The sequence below is a fragment of the Myotis nattereri genome, assembly GCF_964212035.1.
Source record: "Myotis nattereri genome assembly, chromosome: 3".
In the NCBI taxonomy this organism is placed as follows: Eukaryota; Metazoa; Chordata; class Mammalia; order Chiroptera; family Vespertilionidae; genus Myotis; species Myotis nattereri.
In genome coordinates, this window is record NC_138077.1 from 24,494,172 (window position 1) to 24,520,649 (window position 26,478).

The 26,478-nt window shown below is 36.9% G+C and overlaps 1 protein-coding gene across 1 annotated transcript in view; it reads right to left on the minus strand.

Annotated features, from left to right (window-relative positions):
• Positions 1-466: 466 nt before the first annotated feature.
• The window catches only part of KPNA4 (karyopherin subunit alpha 4), a 54,080-nt gene continuing 28,068 nt past the window's right edge, over positions 467-26,478 (minus strand). The window contains exons 6-17 of the mRNA XM_081086780.1: positions 25,032-25,127; positions 24,452-24,537; positions 23,401-23,487; positions 21,930-22,099; positions 21,793-21,837; positions 17,797-17,928; positions 15,797-15,925; positions 14,326-14,430; positions 8,344-8,415; positions 5,381-5,543; positions 3,170-3,264; positions 467-585 (exon numbers count right to left, since the gene is read on the minus strand). Coding sequence (XP_080942906.1) covers positions 487-585; positions 3,170-3,264; positions 5,381-5,543; positions 8,344-8,415; positions 14,326-14,430; positions 15,797-15,925; positions 17,797-17,928; positions 21,793-21,837; positions 21,930-22,099; positions 23,401-23,487; positions 24,452-24,537; positions 25,032-25,127 — 1,279 coding nt within the window. The 3' untranslated portion in view covers positions 467-486. The remainder of the gene's footprint in view (positions 586-3,169; positions 3,265-5,380; positions 5,544-8,343; positions 8,416-14,325; positions 14,431-15,796; positions 15,926-17,796; positions 17,929-21,792; positions 21,838-21,929; positions 22,100-23,400; positions 23,488-24,451; positions 24,538-25,031; positions 25,128-26,478) is intronic.

A 26,478-nucleotide genomic window follows, 5' to 3' on the forward strand; every position in this document is an offset into this window, starting at 1 on the left:
CTCTATCATTGAGCCAGACATTCACTCAACACTGTCCATTCACACACTGCTTCATAGCAAGGCCTGGGCTCATTTTCCTTTGACTTATATGGGCATCCTATTCTCTTTTATGCTTACAAGGCTTGAAGATGACAGTACTGCACTCTCCCTCAATTGATGTAGAGTAAGTCAACGTTGAATGTTTCTTCTCAGGCACTGAAGAACTGTGACCTGTAGCCCTTTTTACTTTGATCAACCTAAATAAGCATTCATGTAAAGTTTTCATTACACTTTGCCACTCATTCTCACTCGCACCCACTCGCCATCTTGACCTCATTTGGGCATTTTCTGTGATTCCAAATGAAATCTTCACATTTTCTTTCCCGATTTAATGCAGCAGTAGATCCCATGAGCCAAGCTTGATGGATCAAACCTTTTTATATATATGTATATATATATATATATATATCTCAGTGCTGCATTGTACCTAACTTCCACAGCATCTTTCTAAAACTGGAACCCTTCTGTTGGTACATTGGCAGATGAATTGAAACCAAATGTTCCACCTTGTATTGCCTCTGGAACAAGGCTAGCATCTTCATCAATCTACGGGAAAAAATGAAAAAAAAAAAAAAAAAGATTATTATTTTAAAAGTATATATAAATAGCATTATAGTAATATTCCCATTTCCCTTTAAAAAGTATGAGAGCGATAATGTGTCAACATTATCCTACCATCCCTTTTAGAAAGCTGAAACATTTTGTAAACACTTTTTCTTAAGGATGCCAAAATGAGAAGAAACTTAAGAATATGCAAGATGGATATCTTCTAAAAGAATAAAATATCAGTAATAAATTAGAGATGGTCATACATTTTAAACTGAGAGGATACTCACTATAATTTCCCTTGTACCTGAGCAAATAGATAAAAGATGACATTAAAAAATTAATGCCACCACTTTTAAAATAAGTATAATCTCTGGTTAATTTTTGTTTCTTTAGTTTTTAATCCTCATCTGAGGACATGCTTAGAGAGAGGAAGGGAGAGGGAATGAGGGAGAGGAGAAAAGAAGGAGAGGGAGAGGTGAGAGGGAAACATTGATTAGTTGCTTTCTGTATGCATTCTGACTGCATACGGGGATCAAACCCGTAACCCTGGTGTGTGCCCTGACCAGGAATCAAACCATCGATCTTTTGGTGCATGGGATAAAGCTCCAACCAACTGAGCAACTCCAGCTGGGAGACAAATGACATTTGGGCTTAAAATAGTAAAATAATAGCTAATAACTGATAAATAATATTCTATATGCTTTATATCTAAAGGTTCTTTTCTAAAATACCACAAAATAATGAGTCTATAGTGAAGTTCCTATAAATGTGTACATCCTCTGAATTATTTTCATAACATAAGAGAGTAACAAAAACTGCATGTTGAGGTATTAAAAATCATAAGTCTTGTGTATATCTACTTGCAAATTAGGACTTCCAAAAATCCAACTTTAAAGACATGTGATAAAAGCTACCCTTAAAAGAATATGCTTTTTCTGGATTTTATTTGATTTACTTAAACTGGCATTATATTCTAAATAGGACTTGATCATCTAAAGGACTTGATATCTAAATGTTTTAATCACCTATAAGTAGAATCCACAACTTTCTTTTCTACTAGTCATGAGCCGCATTAACGATGGGGATATGTTCTGAGAAATAAATGCATTGTTAGAGTGTACTTATACAAACCTAGATGGTATACACAGTCTACCACTGTCATTGTAATGCTAAATTTCTGTATGACTGAGAGCATAGCAGGTTTTTGCTATACCAGCTTCACATGAGTAATCACTGGGGTATGACACTGTGATGTCTATGACATCACTAGGCAATAGGAAGTTTTCAGCTCCATCATTATAATCTTATAGAACACCATCATTTGTATGGTCCATTCTTGACTGAAATGTTATGTGATGCATGACTGGTTTTGTCTTTGTCAGGTTGTGTTTGAGTAATACATGCTTAACAAAATGTTTAGCTCTGGCTGGGTGGCTTAGTTGGTTGGAGCATCGTCACCAAAAGTTGCGGATATGTTTCTCAATCAGGTCACATACCTCGGTTGTGGATTTGATCCCTGGTCTGGATGCACATGGGAGGAAATCGATCGATGTTTCTCTCTCTCTCTCTCTCTCTCTCTCTCTCTCTCTCTCTCTCTCTCAGATCAATAAAAACATATCCTTGGGTGAGGATTTTAAAAGAAGTTTAATAATATTCTACTCTTTTGATAATATGGAAAAGTTTGTGGATAAGACTTATTTATTAAAATGTTGAGAAAATCGCTCAAGAAATTCACTGGTGGTGTATCTAACCATTATAATTTTCTAAGGAACAATTGCTTTTAATTTAGACTTACTTTTCCAAAGAGGCAATACTAAAAATTAAGTTAATACTTTAATTTTCATTACCACATAAGACACTTTTGTATACTGTACCTCACATTATATGGAAACTTATCTTTTTGATGATTTATTGTTTTCAATTTATCTACCTATCTTCATATTTGTTTTGGGTCAACTAAAAGTAACTGTGAGAATATAGTCAAAAGTGGATTAACTAATTACTGTCATAAAGAATTTATTACAGGACATCTAGTATCACTATTTTGTTTATAAACATGTTATGCTATTAACAATATAAAATATGACAGCAAGTGAAAAATAAAGCCTGACTTGTCCAGTGTCAAGAAAATATGCCTAACTTATCTGCCATCAGTGCTAGTACTATTTTTTAATGCCCCGAGGGACTTTGAAATATTGAATTATGTTTCTGAAACAAGTGACATTACTGTCATATACCTATTTTAATTCCATTCCCCCTAAATATATACATGCATGTCCTAGCTCAGTGATGGCGAACCTTTTGAGCTCGGGGTGTCAGCATTTTGAAAAACCCTAACTTTACTCTGGTGCCGTGTCACATATAGAATTTTTTGATATTTGCAACCATAGTAAAATAAAGATTTATATTTTTGATATTTATTTTATATATTTAAATGCCATTTAACAAAGAAAAATCAACCAAAAAAATGAGTTTGCGTGTCACCTCTGACACGCGTGTCATAGGTTCGCTATCACTGTCCTAGCTTAATATATTCTTTCATGTAGATGTATATTAAGAAAACTATAAAGTTATTAAATACATCATCTGTAGAGAAGAACTGATCAATGATCTCATAGGCCAATTTGTAGATGTCTTCGTTTTCATGATTTTGCAGTTGTTCAATTTTCTCCAGTCCTGCAAAAGATTTTATAAAGTAAAATAGAGTAATATCTAAAAAGTACTGACAAAAAAAGTTACAATAATCTTGGACCACATAATCCAATTATTGAATTGCAAATCTGTAATTTTTCGGAACCTATTCTAAGGGTGAATCTTAAAAAATAAAAAGATTTTATGCACAAAGATATAGCATGCTTATCTTAAAATATTAACCACCTGAGTGTTTAAATGCATATAAATAATTAAGCAATGGGCCATCTACCTATTCAGAAAACTATTATATCATCACAATGTTAATATGGAGCAATAACATGTAAAATTGCTTTTGTTTGTTAAAAGTTAAAAGCAGATTCATTTCACTTTCTAGCATCTGCCAAGTTTTTCTAGTGAGTATATATGAAAAAAATTTAATATACTGGTGATTAATAAATAAATGTAAAGACATCTGTTAATTATAACATCAACCACAGTATTTCAGGGGGAAATGGAATTTGCCCTGTAAACATTAGTGAGTTTGTTAAATCATAGGCAGGAACATTAAAAATATATAAACTTAACCTGTTGGCATGCAAATTAGGTCTTGTTTTGCTGTTTAGGAGTAGTAATTTCAAGGTCTCCAAAAAATAATGAAATTGCCCTTTCATGACTGTCCTTCCTCTATTTTCTTAAATGGTGATAGTTGTTTTGGGCTCATTTTTCATTCTACTTTTTCCTTACGGGGCCCTCCCATTAAAAAAATTTAGCTACTAATACAGGCTGAGGATCTGTATATCTATCTATTGCTTCATTTCTTTCCTGAGCTTCACATTCATAAAACTTAAATGACTGCATGATCTAATTCCACCAGGACATTTCACAGTTACCTAAAATGTGAACTGTCCAAAACACAACTTGTTTGCCTTTACTCATTTAAACTGTTTGTTCTACTGTATTACTTGGTGATAACAGTTTGAAATCTAAGATCTTAAAAGATGTTAGAAAGATCAGATCTTAAAAGCCTCCATTTCTTGAATTTTGCAAGTTCCTCTTTGTCTCTACAATCAATGTCTTCATTTATTAAGGCCCAATTACTAATACTTTCCTACTATGCCCATTTTTAATTTTTTCTGGTACTTACTTTCCAATTAGTTCCCTAACACTATTTCCCATCTTCTGTTCCTAACTTGATAGTTATGCATTATTTTCTTTGTTATTCTACTTGTCACTTTAGTAACTTTAAAAATACTAACCTCTTAGTAATTTTCAAGCCTCTGCACTTCTTTACTAAGTTGAAGTAGTCCTCTTTTTATAATCACCTCTTTCTTCATATACTTCTCAACTTCCATCAGATATACCTTTACTTTTATGCTTATCCAGGTTAACATTTACACTTTGTTCCACAGCCACATTTGAAACTTCCATGTTCTGTGTACTTGTTAATTTTAAGAGTTGAAAGCTAAGACGTGCTGTTTACATTCCATGTGGCGGATACACAACCAGATTTGGGAACTACTGCCCCACAGAATTAGAATAAAGTATCTAGTGTGCTACCAAAGCTTGTTAAGATTATAGAGGCCTGCTTATTTGCCATGTCTCAGCCTATCTTTTGGCAGTTTCTACCCCAACTTTGTGATTCAGCAACACTGAACTACTTATAATTTGCTGAATGCTATTTCTCACCTCAGACTTTGCTCATGGTGTTATTTCTGCCTGGAACACCTTTCATCCCTTTTTACTTTATTAATCCTTATTCATCTCTCAAAATCCAGCTCAGGTGTGACTTCCTGCTTTTTCCGAGATGGATTAGGTATTTCATTTTGTTGTACATTTCTATTAGGGTAATTAGCACATTAAATCAGTTTATATTTATCTCCATAACTAGACTACATGCCTTGAGGGCAAAAACTGTGTCTTGTTTACCACTGTCTTCCAAGTACCTTAGTACAGAGCCTGTTCAATAAATGGCAATTCAGTTACCTAAGAATATGCAAGAAGCAGAGCAGGATTGTACATATAGAACATACTTAACATATTTACTTTATTATGTTACTTAATTATCTAAGACAGAAAAATACAGGAGTACTTTATTAGTCAGAAAGTAAACATAGTTACAAAAGAATTAGAATGTGATAATAGTTTATAATAAACTTACCTCCACATTCTTCTATAAGATTGGCTATGGTTTCTGCCTCATCTTCAGCCATTTTTAATATATTACTTAGTCCATCGAGTACTACTTGCACAACTTGTGCATCTTTTACAGTCAGCAAGTTGCAAAAAGGTGGTATAACATTTTGTTGAATTAGGCAGGCCACCTGAAGAATAAAGACACCATGATATCTACACTAATAATAGAGAAAAATGGTAATTGGCGTACGGCGATACCGTTTTCATTGGCTAATCAGGGCTATATGCAAATTAACTGCCAACTAAGATTGGCAGTTAACTGCCAACAAGATGGTGGCTAATTTGCATATGTAGGCACAATGCAGGGAGGCGAAAGGGAAAGCAGGAAGAAGCCCCCTGCCACTGACAGTGATGGCAAACCCAGGGGGAGCTAAGAGCTGGGGGGCAGGCCCCAAAGGCGGGCCGCCTTTGCCCTGCCCCCCAGCCATGATCGGAGAATCAGGCGCCTTTGCCGCCCTGGCCAGTGATAGCAGGAAGTAGGGGTGGAGCCAGCGATGGGAGCTGGGCAAGGTTGAAGCTGGCAGTCCCGGGAACTAGGGGTCCCTTGCCTGGGCCTAAAGCGAAGCCCACGATCGCGGGGCCGCTGCAGCTGCAGGTCCCCGCTGCCTGTGCCGGACGCCTAGGCCAGAGGCATTAGGCCTGGGCAGGGGCGGAGCCTGCAACCGCGGGGAGCTGGGGGTCCCCTGCCCAGGCCTGACACCTCTGCCGGAGGCCTCAGGCCTGGTCAAGGGGCCGATCCGGTGATTGGTGAGCGGAGGGTGATGAGGGTCAACTCCTCTGGACGAGGCATCAGGCCTGGGTGGGGGGCGGAGCCGGGGATTGGGGGGATATGATGGTCCCCTTGCCCAGGCCTGAAGCCTGGGTCAGAGGCGTCAGGCTTGGGCGGGGGGTGGAGCAAGCGATCAGAGGGAGATGGGGGTCCCCTGCCCAGGCATGATTCCTGGGCCAGAGGCCTCAGGCCTGGGCGGGGGCCAGAGCCAGTGATCGGGGGGAGATGGGGGTCCCCTGTCCAAGCCTGACACCTCTGGCGGAGGCGTCAGGCCTGGGCAAGGGGCCGATCAGGCGATCAGAGGGTGATGGGGGTCAACGCCTGAGGGCTCCCAGTATGTGAGAGGGGGCAGGCTGGGCTGAGGGACACTCCCCCCCCCCCCAGTGCACAAATTTCGTGCACCGGGCCCCTAGTATTAAGCATAATGAACTTCGTTTGTATACCTTATTATCTCACTGAAGTAAAATATTGAGTATGACCTCTTCTCTCACATGATAAGTTAGACTACATTAATCAAACTTCCTTTTCTTTTTTACATAGTAAGTTTATTTTTCTTAAACTTAGAAAATAAATTAAGTGAAAGTGAATGAATCACTCAACTTCATATGAAACATTTCTTTGCCATAAGGAACACTTTGTTCAAAGATCCTTTCCCCTTTAAGATTAAGAAATTAAAATATCAGTTAAGAGGCTGAATATTTTTTTAAGAACTACAACTGTTCAATGTGAGAGCATCCATTGGCTCTTTACTGTTGCATTTAGCATTCTTATATCCGTGGCCACCTTCTATTCACTATTCTATTGGTTCTGTAATATTTTCATAATACTTTTCTATCATTTCTATCTAGTTATTAAATACATGCATTTTTAAATTAAAAATTTTCTTTTTATTGATTTCAGAGAGGGATAGGGAGAGAGCTAGGCCTCTTGCATGCCCCCTACTGGGTACAAGCCCACAACCTGGGCATGTGCCCTGACCAGGGATAGAACTGTGACGTCCTGATTCATAGGTCGAAGTTCAACCACTGAGCCACACTGGCTAGGCTACATGAATTTTTATATTCTGCTCTGTATTCCTATTTAAGTGGATTCACTGCTCACCATCAGTCTATAGCTAATTTGTGGTAATTATCAATTTATTGCTTATCAGCTCCAAATTCACCCTTTTAAAATTATCTATGAAACATATCTGGGATCTTTAAAACCCATTTTCTTTTGCCACTTGGCACAATGTTAAGCTGTGACACCTGCACAATCACAGTGCATGTCTTTCTAAATTTTATGCCCTAGGGATCTCACATTCCTCACTCTAGTTCCTACTCCCAGCCTTTTTTGGTTGAGTATTTATTTTTATTTATCTTATTTTTAAAATGTATTTTATTGATTTTTTTACAGAGAGGAAGGGAGAGGGATAGAAAATTAGAAACATTGATGAGAGAGAAACATCGATCAGCTGCCTCTTGCACACCCCCTACTGGGGATGTGCCTGCAACCAAGGTACATGTCCTTGACCAGAATCAAACCTGGGACCCTTCAGTCCGCAGGCTGACGCTCTATCCACTGAGCCAAACCGGTTAGGGCTGGTTGAGTATTTAGATGCTGTAAATTTTTGTTGTTCATTTGTTAAAATCTGTGAGGCAGTTTCATTCTGCCCAATTCACCTAAGAAGTCATCTGTCTTAATACTGTTAAGGAGCCCAAAAAACCCCACAACAAACAAAAAACACCAACCCCGACTATAAGTGCTTCTATCTTACAGTAAATTAGAAAATTCTTGTAGGCCAAGAAGTTGGAAAGAGAACCCTTTTCATCTATGAATTATAAATAAAGGAAGTCAAGGTAACACACACTCGCACAACCCTATCACAGAATGTCTGTTATCTTTCTACTATTTTAAATTATGATTTTTTTTGTTAATCCTCACCCGAGGATATTTTTCCATTGATTTTCAGAGAGAGTGGAAGAGAGAGGGAGAGACAGAAACATCGGTGTGAGAAAAACACACTGATTGGTTGCCTCCTGCACAAGCCCTGACCATGGACTGGGCCTGGGAGGAGCCTGCAACCAAAGTATATGCCCTTGATCAGAATCAAACCCGGGACCCTTCAGTCCACAGGCCAACATTCTATCCACTGAGAAATAAATAAGAGCTGAACTTACCTGATCTTTCCTTCCACTAATTGTTAAGTTACTTATGGCCCAAGCAGCTTCTTTCTGAGTGCCAAAATCCCCCTGCAAAAGCAAAGCAAAGGAAAGGATACAAACTCCAATACAAAGTAAAATGGAAAAAATGTTTTCTGAAATGTGTTTTCTCTCCCCCCCCCCGCCCCGCTTTTAATGAATTTATTGGGGTAACACTAGTTAACTCAATTATACAGGTTTCAGATGCACAATTCCACAACATATCATGTGTATACTGTATTGTCACTACTTCAAGTTAAGTCTCCGTCCATCATCATTTATCCCACCTGTACCTTCCTCTACACACCCCCACCCATTACCACACTGTTATTCGTGTTCATGAGTTTTTTTCTCTTTTTTGCTCAATCCTTCCACACCTCACCGCAACTGAAATGATTTTTCAACTGCTACATATTTCCCCAGGTTTACTACTAGTCTTTCTATAGGCACACATAATTGTTACTTATTAAAATACGCCTTTGAACCCAATTTACCATAAATACATGGAGACTTGTTATGACTTGATATGTATTATTGTTCAATAATATAAGATTAAATAAAGTCAAGGATAAAGTAAAATGGTAAAAAAAAGAAACCCAGAAAAATGTACAATTTAATCAAAGAAATGTCAAATTAAAAGCAAGCATCCCTTTAAATATGTAAGTTTTAGAAATTATAATGCCCACCATTATTAAGATTATGGTGAAAACATTATATTTCCTTTCAAATATAAATTGAAAAACCTACTTAAAAATTACTTCTCATGCGAGTTAGTAATCTCACTTTTAATAATTTACCAAGACAATAATTTAAAACAAGGTAATATTATGTATCTATCCATATATTGTTTTAGCAGCACGTAACAGTTAAAAAGTAAAAGCAACCCTAGCCAGTTTGGTTCAGTGGATAGAGTGTCGGCCTGTGGACTGAAGGGTCTCGGGTTCGATTCTGGTCAAGGGCACATGCCCAGGTTGTGGGATCGATCTCCAGTAGGGGGCATGCAGGAAGCAGCCAATCAATGATTCTCTCTCATCACTGATGTTTCTATCTCTCTCTCCCTCTCCCTTCCTCTCTGAAATCGATAAAAATATATATTAAAAAAAGTAAAAGCAACTCAAATTCTCAACAGGGGAATAATTAATTATATAGTAAATCTACTGAATGAAATAATAACCAGTTATTAAACTTTAAGAAGGCCAGCAACCATGAAGAATGCTTATGATGTATTAAGAAAAAATATATATAAAAAAGAGGAATGAAAATTAAAACTGCAGTGGGATATCTACCCTTATTTATTAGATTAACTCCAAATATCTGTTAGTAGGAGTGCAAAACACACACACACACACACACACACACACACACACACTTTACAAACTACTTTTTAAAGTACTATTTAATAGCACAACACTACAAACATCTAAAAAATAAAATAAGTTGAACACATTATGGCACATCCATATATACAGTGGAGTACTATGTAGCTATAACAAAAATAAGAAAAAAGAATAAGAAAGCTCATGCAATGGGAGTGATCTCCAGGATAATATTTCAAAAGAAATATTTTTAAAAAAACAATGCAAGAAAAAAAGGAATGGTAGGAAAATGAGCATGTACATAGGCATTTCTTATATTTAAAGAAGAAACAATGAAGGTATAAACCGAAAACTAATAAAAACTATTATCTGTTGCCGAAACCGGTTTAGCTCAGTGGTTAGAGCGTCGGCCTGCGGACTGACAGGTCCCAGGTTCGATTCCGGTCAAGGGCATGTACCTGGGTTGCGGGCACATCCCCAGTAGGAGATGTGCAGGAGGCAGTTGATCAATGTTTCTCTCTCATCGATGTTTCTAACTCTATCTCTCTCCCTTCCTCTCTGTAAAAAATCAATAAAATATATATATAAAAAACAAAACAAAACAAAAAAACCTATTATCTGTAAAGGAAGGGAAAGGATAAGGAGAAATGGACAGAAATGTAAGTTAGCCCTTTTCAATAAAACAAGGTATGTATTTTTTACTTGGAAACCACATAAATGGTTTATATAACGAAAACCAGTATTTTAAAAATGGAATACTCATGTTGTTATGGCAGTGTGGTCTTATTTTGATAGACTTTATATCTCATATATTCTCAATCTTTTCAGGAAGATTTCCAGAATAAAAAAGATAAGAATATAAAATCAAAGAAGTGAAAATAAAAACACTATTATCTTAAATAGACAGTAATATCCAATAGCTTCCTTTCATTCATGATTTGTTTTTTATAAATTTTTATGTTCACAACATTACAATATATTTTTCACTTTCTAAAAAATACATTATCACCTCTTTTGCTCACTCGGGCCTAGAAACAAAGATAACCTTGTAGCAATGATCATCGTTAGTACCTGAACTATGATCCTGAAATACAATTCTCTACAAAAAGGAACCAGGACATCCTGCAGAAATAGTTCTTTCAAGGTCTAGGTCAGAAAATATACAAGATAAGCCTGGGAATCACGTCATACTCAAAAAGAAAGAAGCTCTCAAAAACTATAAAGTGATGTAAAAAAAATAAAACAAAAACCAGACACCAAATTTAAGAGGTTCCTATTGGTCAGGGAACCTTAGTGCCAGCAAGAACTATAATGGACAAAAAATATCCATAATCGACACTAATAAAAGAGAAAGATGCAAATTGACCATACCTTTGCAATGCCCACCAGCCAATGAGGAGTATGCAAATTAATCCAACAAAGACCATGGGTTAATTTGCATATGCAGGCGCCCAGCAGCCAAGGGTGGGGCAGGATGCTTGCGTTGTTGCCATGACAACGACGCAGGTGTTCCACACTGCGCCAGCTGCTCCGGGCCTCTGGGCAGCGTGGGAAGGTGGAAAGGCGGCTCCGGGCCTGAGCGAAGGCTGTACCAGCAGCCAGGGGAAGGAAGGCCCATTCTTTTTTTTTTTTAAATATATTTTATTGATTTTTTTATAGAGAGGAAGGGAGAGGGATAGAGAGCTAGAAACATCGATGAGAGAGAAACATCAATCAGCTGCCTCCTACACACCTCCTACTGGGAATGTGCCTGCAACCAAGGTACATGCCCCTGACCAAATCGAACCTGGGACCTTTCAGTCCGCAGGCCGACGCTCTATCCACTGAGCCAAACCAATTAGGGCAGGAAGGCCCATTCTTACACGAATCTTCATGCATAGGGCTTCTAGTCTACACTAATAAAAGAGAAAAATGGTAATTGGTGTACGGCGATACCTTTTTCTTTGGCTAATCAGGGCTATATGCAAATTAACTGCCAACTAAGATTGGCAGTTAACTGCCAACTAAGATTGGCAGTTAACTGCCAACAAGATGGCGGCTAATTTGCATATGTAGGCACAATGCAGGGAGGCGAAAGGGAAAGCAGGAAGAAGCCCCCTGCCACTGACAGTGATCTGAAACCCAGGGGGGAGCTAAGAGCTGGGGGGCAGGGCAAAGGCAGCCCTGGGGCCGCCTTTGCCCTGCCCCCCAGCCATGATCGGAGAATCAGGCGCCTCTGCCGCCCTGGCCAGTGATAGCAGGAAGTAGGGGTGGAGCCAGCGATGGGAGCTGGGCACGGTCGAAGCTGGCAGTCCCAGGAGCTAGGGGTCCCTTGCCTGGGCCTAAAGTGAAGCCCACGATCGCAGCGCCCCCCGCTGCCACTGCGGGTCCCTGCTGCCTGGGCCGGACGCCTAGGCCAGAGACGTTAGGCGTGGGCAGGGGCGGAGCCTGCAACCGCGGGGAGCTGGGGGTCCCCTGCCCAGGCCTGACACCTCTGCCGGAGGCCTCAGGCCTGGTCAAGGGGCCGATCCGGTGATTGGTGAGCGGAGGGTGATGAGGGTCAACTCCTCTGGACAAGGCATCAGGCCTGGGTGAGGGGCAGAGACGGGGATTGGGGGGATATGATGGTCCCCTTGCCCAGGCCTGAAGCCTGGGTCAGAGGCGTCAGGCTTGGGCGGGGGGTGGAGCAAGCGATCAGAGGGAGATGGGGGTCCCCTGCCCAGGCATGATTCCTGGGCCAGAGGCCTCAGGCCTGGGCGGGGGCCAGAGCCAGTGATCGGGGGGAGATGGGGGTCCCCTGTCCAAGCCTGACACCTCTGGCGGAGGCGTCAGGCCTGGGCAAGGGGCCGATCAGGCGATCGGAGGGTGATGGGGGTCAACGCCTGAGGGCTCCCAGTATGTGAGAGGGGGCAGGCTGGGCTGAGGGACACTCTCCCCCCCCCCCCCCAGTGCACGAATTTCGTGCACCGGGCCCCTTGTCTAAAATAATAAAAGCCTAATATGCTAAGTGTCCAGTCGGCAGTTCAACCAATCAAAGTGTAATATGCTAATGATATGCTAAGGCTACTCACCACTTGCTATAACGTGCACTGACCACCAGGGGGCAGACGCTCAATGCAGGAACCGCCCCCTAGTGGCCAGTGTGCTCCCACAGGGGGAGCGCTGCTCAGCCAGAAGCCGAGCTGGGTTCACAGCTGGCGAGTGCAGCGGCGGTGGCGAGAGCCTCTCCCTCCTCTGTGGCAGTGCTCAGGATGCCTGACTCCTGGCTTAGGCTGTCTCCCTGTCAGTCGGACATCCCCCGAGGGGTTCGGGACTGTGAGAGGGTGCAGGCCAGGCTGAGAGACACCTCCCCCGCCCTCAGCCCTGGTGCACAAATTTTGTGCACCAGGCCTCTAGTTTCTTAATATTAAAAATGTCACCCTAGTCTACTTTTGAGGTTATTAGGAAACCATGTTATTCTAAAAATCGAGCGATAATGAACAATCAAGCATTTATCTGGCCTTGCCTATGTAAAACATGTTACCCTATAAAACAATAGTTGATAAGGAAAAGTTCTTTATTGAAGAATAATGAAAAATACATAAAGAATGACAAAATTAGAAGCATTTTGAATTTCTTAGTAAAATAAGGATCCAGGCAATGATCATCAATAAATGCCATTATGGGAAAGATTGATGTCTAACTTAATAATCAGCTGGCATAGGCTAAGAACACCTGACCTCACTCATCAATCTCACTTGAAGCAGGACAGAATGTGTCTCCTAATGTGAATCATTAGAAAGTACAGAGTAGTGCATAAGGATTCTTGCCTTACAAACTAAGCCTAATCTACCAAGAAATAGCTTCTACTACCAGTTTGTAGAAAACATGGAGAAAAATAAGATAGAAATATTGCCTCTTTATAGACCACTATTCAGAAAAAACCCTCATGCTGTGATTGTGACATTTTAAATGGTCTCTTTCTCAAATGTTAATGTAAACATGAGGTATGACCCAAACTTATGATTAAATTGCACACTTATTTGCAGTTAGGTCTTGGGCAATTTATTTGTCTATACCAGTTTCTTCATCTGTCAGATGGGATAACTCTTAACCTCATATAGCAATGGTATTAAATGAGGTAATATATTTAAAGTGCTTAGCACAATACATTAAGCATGTATAATCAGTAGTAATAATATGCATGTTTAACAAATCCAAGGATAATAGTAATTTTAGTAAAAGAATGACATAGAAAGATCAAGCGTTCCTAAAAAGAAATGTTTCTTGTATATAAAAACTGCTGGGTTTAAAAGTTTTAATATTAATACCACTTTGTGGTAGTATTCATGCCAATTCTATAGGTTGTACTTAAATAAACAGAAAAGCATACATTGACATAATTTAGATTTTTTAAAAATTTTTTATATTTTAAAAAACTGATTTTAGAGGAAAGGGAGAAGAGAGAGAGAGAGAGAGAGAGAGAGAGAGAGAGATTGATCAGCTGTCTCCTGCATGCATCCCAACTGGGTATCGAACCTGCAACCTGGGTATGTGCTTCTACCAGGATGGCACCCATGACCCAATCACAGCGACACTCCAATCGAGCCACACAGCCAGGTCTCACATTATTTGTTAAATTTAAACCCTTTACTCTTACTCAGATACAACAAGATGATTTTCTTACCTTATCCAAAAGGTGTATTATCATTGGCACAAGATTGGCATCAATTACTGCCTGAACCTGCTGCTGATTTCCTGCCGTGATGTTAGAGAGGAACCACACTGCCTCCTGTAGAACAAGACCCCTTCAATATTTCTCATTAAAGAAATAAAATCTGCATCTGAACTAAGAAAAAACATCTTCACTACAATGTCCAAATGATTTTATTATTTAATGAGCTCCATAATAAAAATTTTAGGAATCTCAACTCCTCTATCCCTTTTTCATGTTTTCTTTGAACAAAATGCTAATGGTCCTGATCAAAGTCACAATGAACTAAATAACCCTTCTAGAGAATTCTTGAAAGCAATTTCCCAAACATTAAAACCGAAAAGAAGATTGGCTGAACAAATACTAAGGAGTCAATGGGCTGTAACACAAATACAAATGCTAAAACTACTGTAAACAGATTCAACATCCCCTTCACATAATGTGCTTTATCCTCTATTCTACTCTGATCAAGAGTCCTAGCCAAAGTAGGCAAATCTCAATTATCCATAAATGAGACATGAAAAATGAAATAGTGGGTTGTTTTAATGTACTTATTTGTAATAATTCACTACCCCAAGTCTCTCAAGAGCTAAAGCAGAACCAGATGTTTGATTGCTTTATTGGTCTACCTTAAGGATCTTTTAAAGCTACACTTTATACCACACTGGTGCCACTTTGGTTGAGATGTTTACAAGTTTTTACAAGTTTTATAGATAATAAGTGAACATGGAAACCACAGGTAACATGAAACAAGGCAAAATATCTACTTAACATCCTATGTAGAACATGACTATAATTTCGCAAACTTAACAGATTTATCAATATACTAAAGAAAACATTTTCTCTACTTTAAGAGACTAGTAACAACTATTAGTATTAGCTAGTGCGCATTAGGCTCTTTTGGATCAGATCACAGGAACACATTTAATGAACCTGTTAAAGATTTTAGGGTGTTAGGCTACTTAGGTGAGCTGTTTTTGGGTCATAATCATCAGCAATGTTGTAATCAACAACCCATATGTTTCTACAACAGCCTCAGATGCACTCCAATATCAGCATCACCAGTCAGTGCCCCCTTTCCATAGCCTCCACGAGCACACACACACACACACACACACACACACGCTTTCTATTAATTATCTATAAAATATTAAACTTACATAACTTACATATTAAAAATTTCCATTCATACAACATTCAACACCCGATTATCTTTATTTCATCATTTCCAAGAGAGCCAATTTCGCACTGTTTATAATTGGCTTATTTATGGAAAATCACATACTAATTCATGTTAGGAAGAATAAAATATTTTATCTTTTCTTTATGTCTAAATGACAGTTGACATTGATATTATAGACATTTCTGAGTCCCTAACTTTACAAATGAAAAAAAACTGCTGATATTTTACGTTATTTATTAAATAGTGTTTAAAAATACTTACTTTATTAATTTTCTCTTTGGGATGTGTCAGAAGTGCTGGGAAATGTGACAGAGCATCACAGTTCAAAACTACCTGTGTTTGCTCATCAGTTCCAGTAACAATGTTGCCCACAGCTCGAAGTGCAGCAGTCTGACACATAAAAAGATTTAATGAGATATTGCTCTATGTGAAATATTTCTTCTTACCAGAGACGTATGTCTGGCAGATTATGAAAGATCCATTCATTAATTCAAACCTATCCTTTATGAAAAAGCTGTGTCAGACATTGACTTAGGAACAGAAGAGTGAATAGGATACAAACCCCCCTTATGAAGCTTACATTATTGTAGAAATCCGTCAATAAACCAATAAGGATAATTTTAGACAGTAATTTGGGCCATAAAGAAAATAAGGTAGTATTTTAGATTTTAGGTTTAGTGTTTCAATAGGTTAACAAAAACAAGTGCCTTTTCTGAAGGAAAGCAGGAATCTGCTTAATATATAAGATTTCCGTATTCATACGAATTTGAATTGTCACTTATTTTCTTTAGTTGTATCAGGTCATTTTCTGTTAAAGATTTTTTTGGCTAATTTTTCCGTCTACAAACAATCCAGTTTCCTTTTTTAAAAATTGAGATATAATTCACATAACATATAATTCATCTTTTCAAAGTGAATAGTTAGTTGTCCTTAGTATATTCAAAGTTGTGCAACCATAACCAATATGTAATTTGAGAACATTTTCATCACCCCAAAAAAGGATATCTGGGCCCGTTAACAGTAATTCCCATTGCCCTCATCACCAGGTTACTGGCAATCACACTGTGCTTATTCCTATGGATTTGCCTATTCTGGATGTTTCATTGGAATAAAATAGATGATGGCCTTTCACATTTGGCTTCTTTTACTTAACATAATGCTTTTAAGGTGCATTCATGTTGTGGCATGTATGAGTATTTCATTCTTTTTTGTGGCCAAATAATATTGTACTGCATGGAAAGACTTAGTTTTATTTAACCATTCATTAGTTGATGAACATTTGGATTGTTCCCACATTTTGGCTATTATGAATAATACTGCCATGAACATTCGTGTACAGGTTTTTGTGTGAAAAAATGTTTTTTCCATTCTCTTGAGTATATACCTGAGAGTGAAATTGGTGGGTCCTGTAATAATTCTATGTCTAGCTTTTTGAGATACTGTCAAACTAATTTCCAAAGAAGTTGTGTCATTTTACAATACCACCAGCAGTATATGAGGATTCCACTTCCTCCTTTGCCAACACTTGTTACTGTCTTTGATTATAGCCATCGTGGTGGGATAAGTATTACCTTGTGGCTTTGATTTGCATTTCCTTAATGACTAATGATGCTGAAAATCTCATATGCTCATTGACCAACTACATGTCTTCTTGGGAAAACTATATTTAAATCTTTTATCCATTTTTAAATTGGGTTACTTATCTTTTTATTGTTGAGTAAATTGTTAATATATTTTGTATACAAGTCCCTTTTCAGATATATAATTGCAAAATTCTCTTCTATTCTGTAGGATGTCTTTTCACTTTCTTGACGGTGTCCTAAGAAGTACAAGTTTTAAATTCTGGTAAAGTCCAATTTATTTAATTTTTTCCCCTAGTTGCTTGTGGTGTCAAATCTAAGAAGCTACTGACTAATACAAGGTCATAAAGATTTATGCCTGTTTTTTCTTCTAAGAAGTTTATACTTTTAGCTCTTACACTTAGGTATGTGATCCATTTTAAGCTATTCTTTAAATATGGTACGAAATAGGGGTTCAACTTCATTCTTTTACATGTGGCTATCCAGTAGTTTCACCATCCTTTATTGAATAAATTTTATTTGTTCATTGCATTTTCTTGGCACCCTTGTTGAAAATCAATTATCATAAATGTATGGGCCTATTTTGGACTCCTGATTAGATTTCATTGTCCATTTTTGAATGTCATGCTTAAAGCAATTAGCGGTAAGAAAAACTTATGCTTTTATTAACAACAAACTCACCTGAACTTTCACTTCCTGGTGGCTGAGCAGAGGAACCAAATGAGGGACTATTCCAGAGTCTATTACCATCTGTATCTGCTCATTGCCAGCATCAGTAAGGTAAGAGAGGGCCCAGACTGTATCTACCAGTATCTAATGAATAAAATGAAAATTTAAATTGCCTTTAAGTATCTTCTCATTTTAATAATTTAACCATACAGACTAATTTACAATTGTTCTAGTACTGTCTTTCTTTTTCTCTCACCTCAACTCACTGGAATCTTTTTATTATACTAAATATTAGCATTTATGAATGTTTGTATCAAGCATGTACATCTTTAAGCCATATTCATAATGTTTAGGTTAATTATAATCTCTATTATAATTTAGTATCTAACCTTAATTCATTAAGATAAAAACACACTATACAGCACATGAAATAGGAGAAAAAGAAATTCTCTTTCCCAAATGCTCAGACTGAGGGATAAATACAAGGACATTGTGGTAAATGTTTAAAAAAAACACACATTCTAGGTAAAAAACAACAACAACAACAAAAAGCATGACTTACACAAGCTATCAAAACTACTTAACTTTGCTTTCAAAGCCTTTCTAAATAATGGACTCTGTCAAAAGACAAGCCAGAGAAGTTAGAAACCTTTTGAATTCTAAACCAATGTTGTTTACACCATCCAAGAAGCTCCTAGAAGGAGGAAACATCATTTTGCTATTGCTCCTTTCAGGAATTTAAGAAAGTTCTATGGATATTTTTAATGTAAAAAGAAGATACCAAATGAGAAAATTCATACACATAAAGTGGTATTAAAATATGTGAAACAATGAAACTTTAACTTACAAATGTTAACTTTTTTTCCCCTGGAGTACCAACATATGCCAAAATTTGTTTATTTTTGTTTTGTTAATCCTCAGCTGAGAATATTTTCTCCCCAGTTGATTTTTAAAAATATATATTTTATTGATTTTTTACAGAGAGGAAGGGAGAGGGATAGAGAGTTAGAAACATCTATGAGTGAGAAACATCGATCAGCTGCCTCCTGCACACTCCTTACTGAGTATGTGCCCGCAACCGAGGTACATGCCCTTGACCGGAATCAAACCTGGGACCCTTCAGTCCGCAAGCCAACGCTCTATCCACTGAGCCAAACCGGTCAGGGCCCTCCCAGTTGATTTTTAGAGAGAGCGGAAGAGAGGGGGAGAGAACACTGATGTGAGAGAGACACATCGATTGCTTGCCTCCCACATGTGCTCCGACCAGGGCCAGAGATCAAGCCTCAACTGAGGTACCTGCTCTTGATTGGAATCAAACCCACGACCCCCCTCGGGCCGATGCTCTAATCTCGAGCAAAATTTTCAAGAGGTAGGGAGTGGGAGAGAAAGATAGAAAGCTAGGGCCAACATTTTTTTAAAAGCAAAAAATTTCAAGTTAACCGTGCATGACTGTAATATAAAATTTAGATAGATTTTTTTTAAAGGCCCAATAGTGCCAAGCCAGTGTGGCTCAATGGTTGAGCGTCAACTCATGCACAAAGAGGTCACTGGTTTGACTTCCTGTCAGGACACATGCCTGGGTTTCAAGCTTGATCCCCAGTGGGAGGTATGCAGGAGGCAGCCAATAGATTGATGATGTTTCTCACTCATCGATGCTTCTTTCTCTTCCTCTCCCATCCTCTCTCTCTCAAATCAATAAAAATATACTAAAAAAACAAATAAAAGATCCAATAGTAAACAAGTCATAGATATGCTCATATCAAAATCACAATTTAAATCAGATTCATTCTCATATATGCTGTTTGTAATAGAAAAATTTAATATTCCATGATAAGTTTACTAAATTTGAAATTTCAGTGTTTCACTATGGCTTGTGAAAACAGTTTTGTTTTTATTTTATTTTTTACTTCTTTGATAATCTGATTTAAGAACTTGCTAAGTGCTAACCTAAAAATATTTTATTTTTAGTAAATGCTGTTACTTGGTATACATGTGCTAAAAAAGAACAATGCAAACTGGTTTGAGAAATGAAAGGTATATAAAAGCAAGAAAAATAGAGTTACAATCTCAACTTGATTGGTGTAAACAGTATAAAGACCACAATACATCTCGGAATAAGGTCAAACAAGATGTCTGGTTTTCTGGCAGAGGTATAAACTTTGAGATTACTCTTTCTTGGAAATCTTGCAAAAGTAAAATATAACATTTATAATTTTATCAAAGACTTTGGCTTGAAGGAGCAAAACCAGAAAAAATCCTAAACTATGTGGAGCTAAAAAAAATATCATAAGAGAAAAGATCATATTCATCTAATGAGTTTTGTACATTATGTCACTGCTTAATGTAGTATAATTCTAACTTTAATTTGTTCCATATGCTTTAGAGAAATCCTGACAAAATGGTATTACCCTAGAAACTGTAAAGGAATGAAGCAGTTGATCAAACACTGGTCATCATACCTGTGTTTTTATTTTATTTAAGAATTTTAAAAAAACATTTAAAAAATACATATTTTATTGATTTTTTTACAGAGAGGAAGGGAGAGGGACAGAGAGTTAGAAACATCGATGAGAGAGAAACATCGATCAGCTGCCTCCTGCACACCCCCTACTGGGGATGTGCCTGCAACCAAGGTACATGCCTTTGATCAGAATCGAACCTGGGACCTTTCAGTCTGCAGGCTGACGCTCTATCCACTGAGCCAAACTGGTTAGGGCATACCTGTGTTTTTAAAGAACCATACAAGTTCCTGACTATTACTATGCATTTAATCCACATGATTTCCTTGACCCATTACATATATTGCTAGCTTTTCTAACACACTGAAGGCTACACTGGCTTTATAAGCAGTCAGGACAGTTTTCCATCATTCATACTTCCTGAGTTGCTTTTTCCTTTGCCATCTGTGTTAATAAAAATGAGTAAGATATATTTGTTATGTTTAAAATCTAGTCTGCACTGATTTTTTTTCCTTATTGTCTGGATTTCAAGTTATCTCTATACCAAGTGAAGCCACTATAAGTGGAGAAACAGAGTAAAAATAAAATTAAAGAGCAAATAATGTCCACGGTTTGGTGTATGTATAGGAATACAAAGTCATGCATAAAGGCACAAACATTTCTCCTTTTAACTTAAAAAGATTGTTTAATGATTTATTAACTAACAACTTATTTAGGTCCTCTTTCAGGTTTTTGTTGCTGTTTTTTGTTGTTAATCTTCACCTGAGGATATTTTTTCCATTGATTTTTTAGAGAGAGTGGAAAGGAAGGGGAGAGACAGAGAGAAAGAAACATCGATATGCAGCCCAGGGATCAAGCTTGCAACTGAGATACATGCCCTTGATTGGAATTGAACCCAGGTACCTTCAGGTTGCGGGCCAATGCTCTATCCACTGAGCCAAACTGGCTAGGGCTCTTTTTATCTTTCAAAAAAACAAGAACAACCCTAGCTGGCTTGGCTTAGTGAATAGAGCATCGGCCTAAGGACTGAAGGGTCCCGGGTTCGATTCTGATCAAGGGCACATACCTGAGTTGCAGGCTCGATCCCCAGTAGGGGGCGTGCAGGAGGCAGCCAATCAATGATTCTTTCTCATCAGTGATGTTTCTATCTCTCCCTCTCCCTTTCTCTCTGCAATCAATAAAAACATACTAAAAAAAAAAAAAAATTGGGTGTATGTATTCTCTTATTGGTCAAGCTATCAAAATGAGATTCCATAAAAAGCTCATGAACAAATTGAAGAACTTCCAATGTAACTTTTACAACACTAATATACATGTGTATATACTTTATTGCTTAGACCAAAATAACAATTAGGCTTGATTTTTTTACTGAAATTAAATTTTGTGATGTAAGTAAACACAGAGTACAAAAATGGCAAATTATGTATTTTAGCTCTTGAATGGAAAAATGTGATAGAATACACTGACATGATGTCCAGTATAACATTTTCTCCCCATCTCACATGCATACATACACACACATAAAAAAACACATGAAGCATTTACTCACATTTACGTCTGTGTGATGAATTAAAACACAAAGAGCGGGAAGAATCTGAAGAGAAAAATATACAGATTTTAAAACATAGATAAAAACATACACATAATACTTCAGTTTGAAAATAAAAACAAAAAACACTTGTTTACCTCCTGAATGGTTTCCATTGGGGGTGGTGGGTCTTTGTGCCGACATAAGTTAACCATAACCCAAGTAACATTTCTTAAGAATGTTATAGGAATAGATGGACTTATGAAAGAAAGTAAAGGTTTCACAACTCCAAGATTTATGACATAATCTCTACACTGTGGCCCATCACCTGTAAGAAGAATTTATTAGTTTAATAAAATGTTGTCAATAAGCAATTCAGAAAATAAAGCACTAGATTCAATATGCTGCATTTTAATCAGTTATCCTATTTAGTTTTATAAAAAAGTTCGAGATAATAATAACCAAGTTCACATATTTAGGTCTTTGAGCCAAGAGAAGCAATATAAGGTACTAAGTTTTTTGTTTTTTTAAAAAAATATTACTCAAATATTTAGGGTTATAAGTTGTTCTACCTATAAAACATTTTTATGCTATCTGAACACTAGAATCCTAAGGTTAGCTTAAAATACTTTTCGGACAGATAATTGTTGCCTTTATCTTTTCTTTCAATGGCAATCCCAGTTTAACAAACTTTCATGTATTAAAAAGATATACCACAATACTACTGGAAAGAAAATATTTACAGAATTTATACTGATGATCCAATATCAAAGCATTAAAAGTATTAACTATAAATTATTCTCCACGATAGTCTTTTGAATTTGAGTGAAGTGTATGCTCAAGTTAAAAAACAATCCTTGAAACATTAGAATTGTCTTTAATTATTTTTCCTACATTATTTATTAGAATAAACCTTCAAGTATGGTAATCATGATGTTCACCATTTAATGAGACTGTCTGTAACCAGGGTGGGGAACATCTGACCCTGGCCCATGAAATCACTTGGTCTAGCTCTGCCTAGGCATTAGGGGTGAGCTAATTAAATGTTTGACCAAATATAGCAAGCTAATTTTTAAGTTGATAATTCTGTATGGCCTGTGAATGATGTTATAAATGTCCAAATGGCCCCTGGTCTATAAGCTCTAGATTATCTCCTATATACTGATTTCATTATGATAGCAGATAACATTATTATAAGGTACTAAAATCTACAAGAGGTATAGAAATTTTAATTCAAAACTTTTCTTAAAACTGATATTCTGAAGAAAAATTTTTAAGTTTTGCTTCCTCCTTTTTATTACATACTTTCTATGACAGAGGGGAGAGCTAAGAAAATGGACCCCAACATAATAAAGGAGCAGGAAAAGATCTAAATGATATACATATTTCATAATTTTCAAATAACTAAATATTGACTACATGGCAAAATATATTATGTCATCATAAGCAGCAAAGATATTCATTTTGTTTACTATGAGTTTATACTTAAACAGCTTTAATTTCTGTAAACTATTTCATAAAAATTAGTACTGATCCAGACCAACTATTTTTCCTTTTCAATTACTAAAGTTATTTTCATTACATAGTATATGATAACAATGGCTGGACTATTATAAGTTTAAGACAAACCTATGATATTTCCCAATGCCCACACTGCTTGCTCACAGACATTTTGATGGGGTGAATGAAGAAGCCTCAGGAAAAGTGGCACGGCATCTGAAGGAGGAAAACGTAAGAGCAGTTAAGTATAAACACAGTTATATGTCAATTACATTTCCAATAAAATTGGAAAAACAGTTGAAGATACTATAATCTAAACCAAAATCAATCTTGGTTTTTTTGCTGAAACCTCAAAAGAAACTTATCCAAAATATACTTGAAATATGTTTTTATTACATGATTTTCATTACAATAGCAGCAGTGGAAAATTTTGACCAGCAGATTGCTTAGTTAGCATTAAAAGAACAATGCAGACAAATGTAAAACTAAGCTGGTAAGATTTCATTTACAATTAAACTTGGATTTAATTCCAATTTTAACGTTAATTCCTTATAGGTTAATATTTATGTTCAAATTAAAAATACAAGAGTCTAAATGTTAAAGTAACTTATGAATTATATCACATGGGTCTTTAGACAGGCCAGCAATTCCTGTGCCACATGAGACTTTGATTCAGATAGTGGCTCTGTTGCTTAATAACAAAGGTGGGAAACATAGAGAAAGGTTTGTACCTGAACAGAATACTGCATCGAACAAATGATTCTTCACTGGTACAGGATATCAAAGTAACATACTTAAGTTGGCTTACTTCAAATATCTTAAGTGTTATTGAATAGCTATTATTTTATAATATAAACTAGAGGCCTCGTGCACAGATTCATGCACTGGTGGGGTCCCTCGGCCTGGCCTGTGAGGATCAGGGCTGGGGAGAGACTGTGGGAGGGCTCCAGGGTGTGTTCAGCCCAACTTGCCCAGTCTTGATTGCCCGGACCAGACCCAACAGCAAGCTAACTTACTGATTGGAGTGTCTGTACCCTGGTGGTCAGTGTGCGTCATAGTAACTGGTTGAATGGTTGAACGAATGGTAGGGCACTTAGCATATTGGGCTTTTATTATATAGAATAACTCTGTTCTTTTTAATAAAGTCACTATTTATTTTGTCTGTTAATAACCAACTTACTGGACTGAACTACTGCTTGAGTTTGTTCAGAGGTTCCAGACGCAATATTTGTCAAAGCCCATGCAGCTTCAAACTGTAAAGAAGGACTACAAAAAAACAAATAATTAAAAAAAATTATTTTTATGTATCAAATATCTATCAACCATTCCTCCCTCATAGAGCATTATAAAAGCATTGAATATTTTGTTTCAAAAGGTATCTATGCATCCAGAACTTCTTTTAAACCTCCATTTAAAATTTCCCTTTAGTATAAAAAGCATATAACCTATTCACATGATCTATTTCTTAGTAAGAATTTTTTATTATGATACCTGCACATTACAATCCAAACAGTGTTCTCAAGGACCTATCTGGCCAAACTATTTCTTGCCAGTTTTCAAAGCTTAAAAGTTGTATCATTCTCAAATTCTTCTTTGGCCTCTACCTTCACCTCTTGGTATAAACACCTTGCATTGTTTTTCACTTTGGGTTTTCAACTCCATCTCGTAGCCCTTTTCTTTAAAGATCAAACTAATTACTAGAAAATCTTATCTTCTGCAAAGAATACATCCTAAATTATCTCTTAAAATAATGTACTTACTTGTCATCTCTTTCAAGACAATGGACTAAAATAGGCAATATTCCAGATTTTATTAAGTCATCAATTGGTGGATTTCGATCACTGGACAAAAGCTTCCTATAAGAGATGTACATACTTATGAAATTTAATCACATATAATTAAACTCAAGTTCATCCTTGATATTGATTATAATAAATGTGACTATCTGGCACAAATACTTACTCTGAAAGTTACTTTAAAAATTTATAATGTAACCTTTTCTGTATTAAAATATTAATTCATAAATATATAGATTACTAATTAGGAAAAATGGTAGACATAACCACTTTACCTCTTTTTTTATTAGTACAGTAATATTATTCCCACAATGAAGGCCTAAATATGACAATTAGATGTTTTAAGTGTTACCTTTGCAATGTTGAGGTCAAAGAAAAAAAGTGGGCAGACTCCTTCACCATGTCATTGACCTTGCTAAGTAAGGAAGGTCACCAAAATATCCAAAATTATTCAAACCATGTCACAATAGAAGATAAAGGACAAAAGCATGTAGACTGATGTTACAAATTTATAGCTGATACTAGTGTCCAATATTTCATCCTACTGCATACACTAAATCAAATATCATGTAAGCTCAAACTTCTCATCAAAGTAACTAAAGTGAAGTGAAGTGAAGTGAAGTACAACAATACATAGAAAAATATCCAAAGAGATACTGGAGATATTAAGGTGAACAAGACAGACACACCTTTGCTCTTATGAAGCTTAGAGGGTAAAACAACAAAATTTTGTGTCTATTTACACATGTGGAAGACTGTAGGTTTAGCTGATTAAGTCCTCAATGTAGCCTAACCCAAATCTTTATCCATTTGAATACCATGCATTACGACGTAAATACAATGTTTTAAGAAAGCTTAGTGAGATCATTCCCCTGTATATATACCAAATGATGGCTACTTAATGTAAACTCCTAAGGTCAGTTATCTGTCCCACCACTTCTATTGCATTTCCAAGCCCTTTTCCTATTCTCTGCACTTGGAATGCCCTTTTCTGTCTATTCAAAATCTACATAATCAAAGTCCATTTTAAGTTCTATGTTTTCATAATATCTTCCCTGAATTCTAAATTCCCTGAATTACTAAAAGCATATTTACGTAGCATATACTTAGTTTCGCCTTCCTAATTAGGCTCTTAACCTCTTATAGGGCAAAAAGTATGCCACATGCTTTTTTACAGTATTTTCCATAACACATGGCACATAGCACAAACTAGGAAATAACCCAGTCACTGTTAACTGAGGTACCAATATAGTACAACATTTTTTTTTACTACTTCATTGAAGACATTCTTTCTTTTTTAATTAAAAAAAAAATATTTTTATTGATTCAGAGAAGAAGGGGGAGGGAATGATAGAAACATCAATGATGAGTCATTGATCAGCTGCCCCACCACTATAGGTGAGTCCGAAAC